Source organism: Anopheles aquasalis, chromosome 2 (assembly GCF_943734665.1).
Source record: "Anopheles aquasalis chromosome 2, idAnoAquaMG_Q_19, whole genome shotgun sequence".
In the NCBI taxonomy this organism is placed as follows: domain Eukaryota; kingdom Metazoa; phylum Arthropoda; class Insecta; order Diptera; family Culicidae; genus Anopheles; species Anopheles aquasalis.
The window spans coordinates 29,730,001-29,732,500 of NC_064877.1; the positions used below are offsets into that span (position 1 = coordinate 29,730,001).

At 50.4% G+C, this 2,500-nt stretch overlaps 2 protein-coding genes across 3 annotated transcripts in view; both read right to left on the reverse strand.

Annotated features, from left to right (window-relative positions):
* Positions 1-1,155, reverse strand: part of LOC126569224 (sodium leak channel NALCN) — a 14,133-nt gene extending 12,978 nt beyond the window's left edge. Inside the window, exon 1 of the mRNA XM_050226171.1 lies at positions 216-1,155. Coding sequence (XP_050082128.1) covers positions 216-317 — 102 coding nt within the window. The 5' untranslated portion in view covers positions 318-1,155. The remainder of the gene's footprint in view (positions 1-215) is intronic.
* Positions 1,156-2,074: 919 nt separating this feature from the next.
* Positions 2,075-2,500, reverse strand: part of LOC126569252 (zinc finger and SCAN domain-containing protein 31-like) — a 1,765-nt gene continuing 1,339 nt past the window's right edge. For both annotated transcript variants that reach the window (XM_050226222.1, XM_050226221.1), the window contains exon 3: positions 2,075-2,500. This exon is cut by the window's right edge. In XM_050226222.1, coding sequence (XP_050082179.1) covers positions 2,338-2,500 — 163 coding nt within the window. In that variant the 3' untranslated portion in view covers positions 2,075-2,337.

Below are 2,500 nucleotides of genomic sequence, written 5' to 3' on the forward strand. Positions count from 1 at the left end.
AACACATTCAACTCAACACATTGGACGGCGATTGTATGGGATGGGTTTTTGGGGATTCGGAGAGGAGTAATCTAGAGGTGCCAGGGTGTTGGTATGTACAGATGTGTCCCAGATGAGGGCTGGATGAAAGATTCGGTTTTTTTAAGGAAATCGCCTTGCGCTAGCCCCTCACGCCTCACGGGCACGCGCGTCGTTAGAAGCGCAGGAGGTCCTACCTTGTTGACCCACTCGATGTCGGCACTCTCGTTAAGTGACTCCTCCGGCCCGTAGTCCGCCAGCACGGGTTCACCCTTGATGCTCTGCTTCCGGCCCAGCATGTTGCTGCTTTTCTTTTTCTTCTTCGACGCGTTCTTCTTCGTACCGCCCGTCGTCGGAGCGGTCGCCGCCGTCGTGACCGTGTTGGTGGTCGTGATGGTGGTGCTGCTGGTGGGTCTGCTGGAACGTCCGGAATCCCGGAACAGATCACAAAACGGGGCCGTCCAACACGCACCACCGCCCAAAAACCAAGATGGCGAAAGCGAAGCTTACTGCGTTGCTTCTTCCACCACAGAAATCACACCGAACAGCAATCGCGAACGTTGATGGGTGTCATCGTCGTCATTTGCTTGTTCTTTTTTTCAGTTCTTTTCCAGGTTTTACGATTCACATAAACACCCGCCGGGGACAATTTTTCAATGCACCCATCTATGACACAGCATCACAGAAGAGCACCGAGGCACGCGTGACCAGCATCTCCTTTGCTGGACCATTCTATCGATCGATTTCGCCACGGGACAGCGATTCGTGCCAAGCATCGCGCAACGGCTGCCATCTTGGAAAATCTCGGGATGCTTTTCACATCACGCGTATCTCTCAAGGTTGAATCAGGGTTCTCTCATTTAAACTCGACTCGTATTTTTTCGACGACGATACACCCTGCACTAATGGTCACGAAATAGAAAGGAAAATCACGGGAAAACAGCGTGTGGGGAGTTTCGATAGGACGCCAGCAGCCAGCAAGATAAGAAATAACGATGACGGAGGGGGGCGGGCGCTGTGGTGACCTACGCACTCCCAGGATAGAGTAAAACGGAAGAACAGTAACAACAAGAACAACGAGAGCGAGCACTACCAGATAGCAGCAGCCCCCGCTCGAATGGCCACGCCGATGGTAGAGTCTGCACTGATGAGGATGACTATCCAACGCACTGAGCATACTGAAAGGCTGGCTGGCTGCTATAGTGCTCCGAGAGTGAACCGTGAAACGGAGAGAAGTGTGCGAATGCGTGCAAAAATGGCCAACAGCTGCTCTGTTGGCCCTCCCCATTCTGGCTTGACGGCAAGGCAGAGTTGGCGTGCTTCCAGCTTTGAAGGTGATTCTCTCCATAAACATCGTCGCCAGGCGCGTAGTGCGCTTGTGCAGCATCAGCATCGTGCTTGTGTTTACGGGACGCCGACGTTCCGCTCTCTCCCGAACGGATACTACCGGACTACCGTGATTCCAGGGCCTTCATGGATCCAGCACCAGCATCAACATCGATAGATTCGCGTGAATGTTTGTGTTCCGCTGGTAATAAACTGGTTATTTATAGCACAGAGCAGTGAAGTGCTGAAGTTGCCGTAACCACCCGGATTAAGCTAAACTCCCTTAATAGGATTCAGGTTCTCGTGCGTACGGGTCCGCTTGTCGTCCGCGGGGACGCACGCCCTGATAATGCCAACCTGTTGCACAACAATAGGTTCCGGGGAGGAGGCTCTCACCATTTCTCTCGAGAATCTTGCGCATATTAGCCCGACCGAAATCGTGTGCCGAATCCGGATGCAACAGGTTTGTTTACAACGAGCGTTTACTAGCGAGTCGCGTGTGGTCTCCACCACCAGTACCATTACCGTTGATAGTCGTAGTATATGGGCTCTTTCGAGGCTCCTCAACAGCTGATCACCATGTTTACCATCAGCTGAGCTAAGCGACCGAACGTTGTATACACATCGCCCTCATCGCTCATTACTATGGTTTCGGATCAGCGTGCGACAGGTGACGAGTATAATTAACGCGTGTTTGCTGTTGATAGCGGAAGCCGTACAATTTGAAATGTGACATAAAAAAGCGTATTATTTTTATCAATCTTTTCTTCACATGATGGACTTTTCTTCACGACCATCTATTGCTTTCTTGGCGATTATGATCAGTCCCAACGATCAATAATTGTATAATTAATACATATTTATATACAGTGTATTTAATGTTAGATTCTTGGCTTTCAATTCGATCATTAGTTGAGGCAAATCACTGGCCACAACACAGCTTAGCATTACTACGTTACATTACATTTAGAATACATTACTTACGATTACACGCTAGGTCTTACCCTTACCACGATGATCCCGATTGTGTAATGCTTTGTGCCTAGCTAACGCACTATGTTCGCGGAAGGTATTGCCGCATACATCACATGCGTACGGCTTCTCGCCGGTGTGTCGTCGACGGTGGGCCAGCAAAACGCCTCGCTGTCGAAACTTT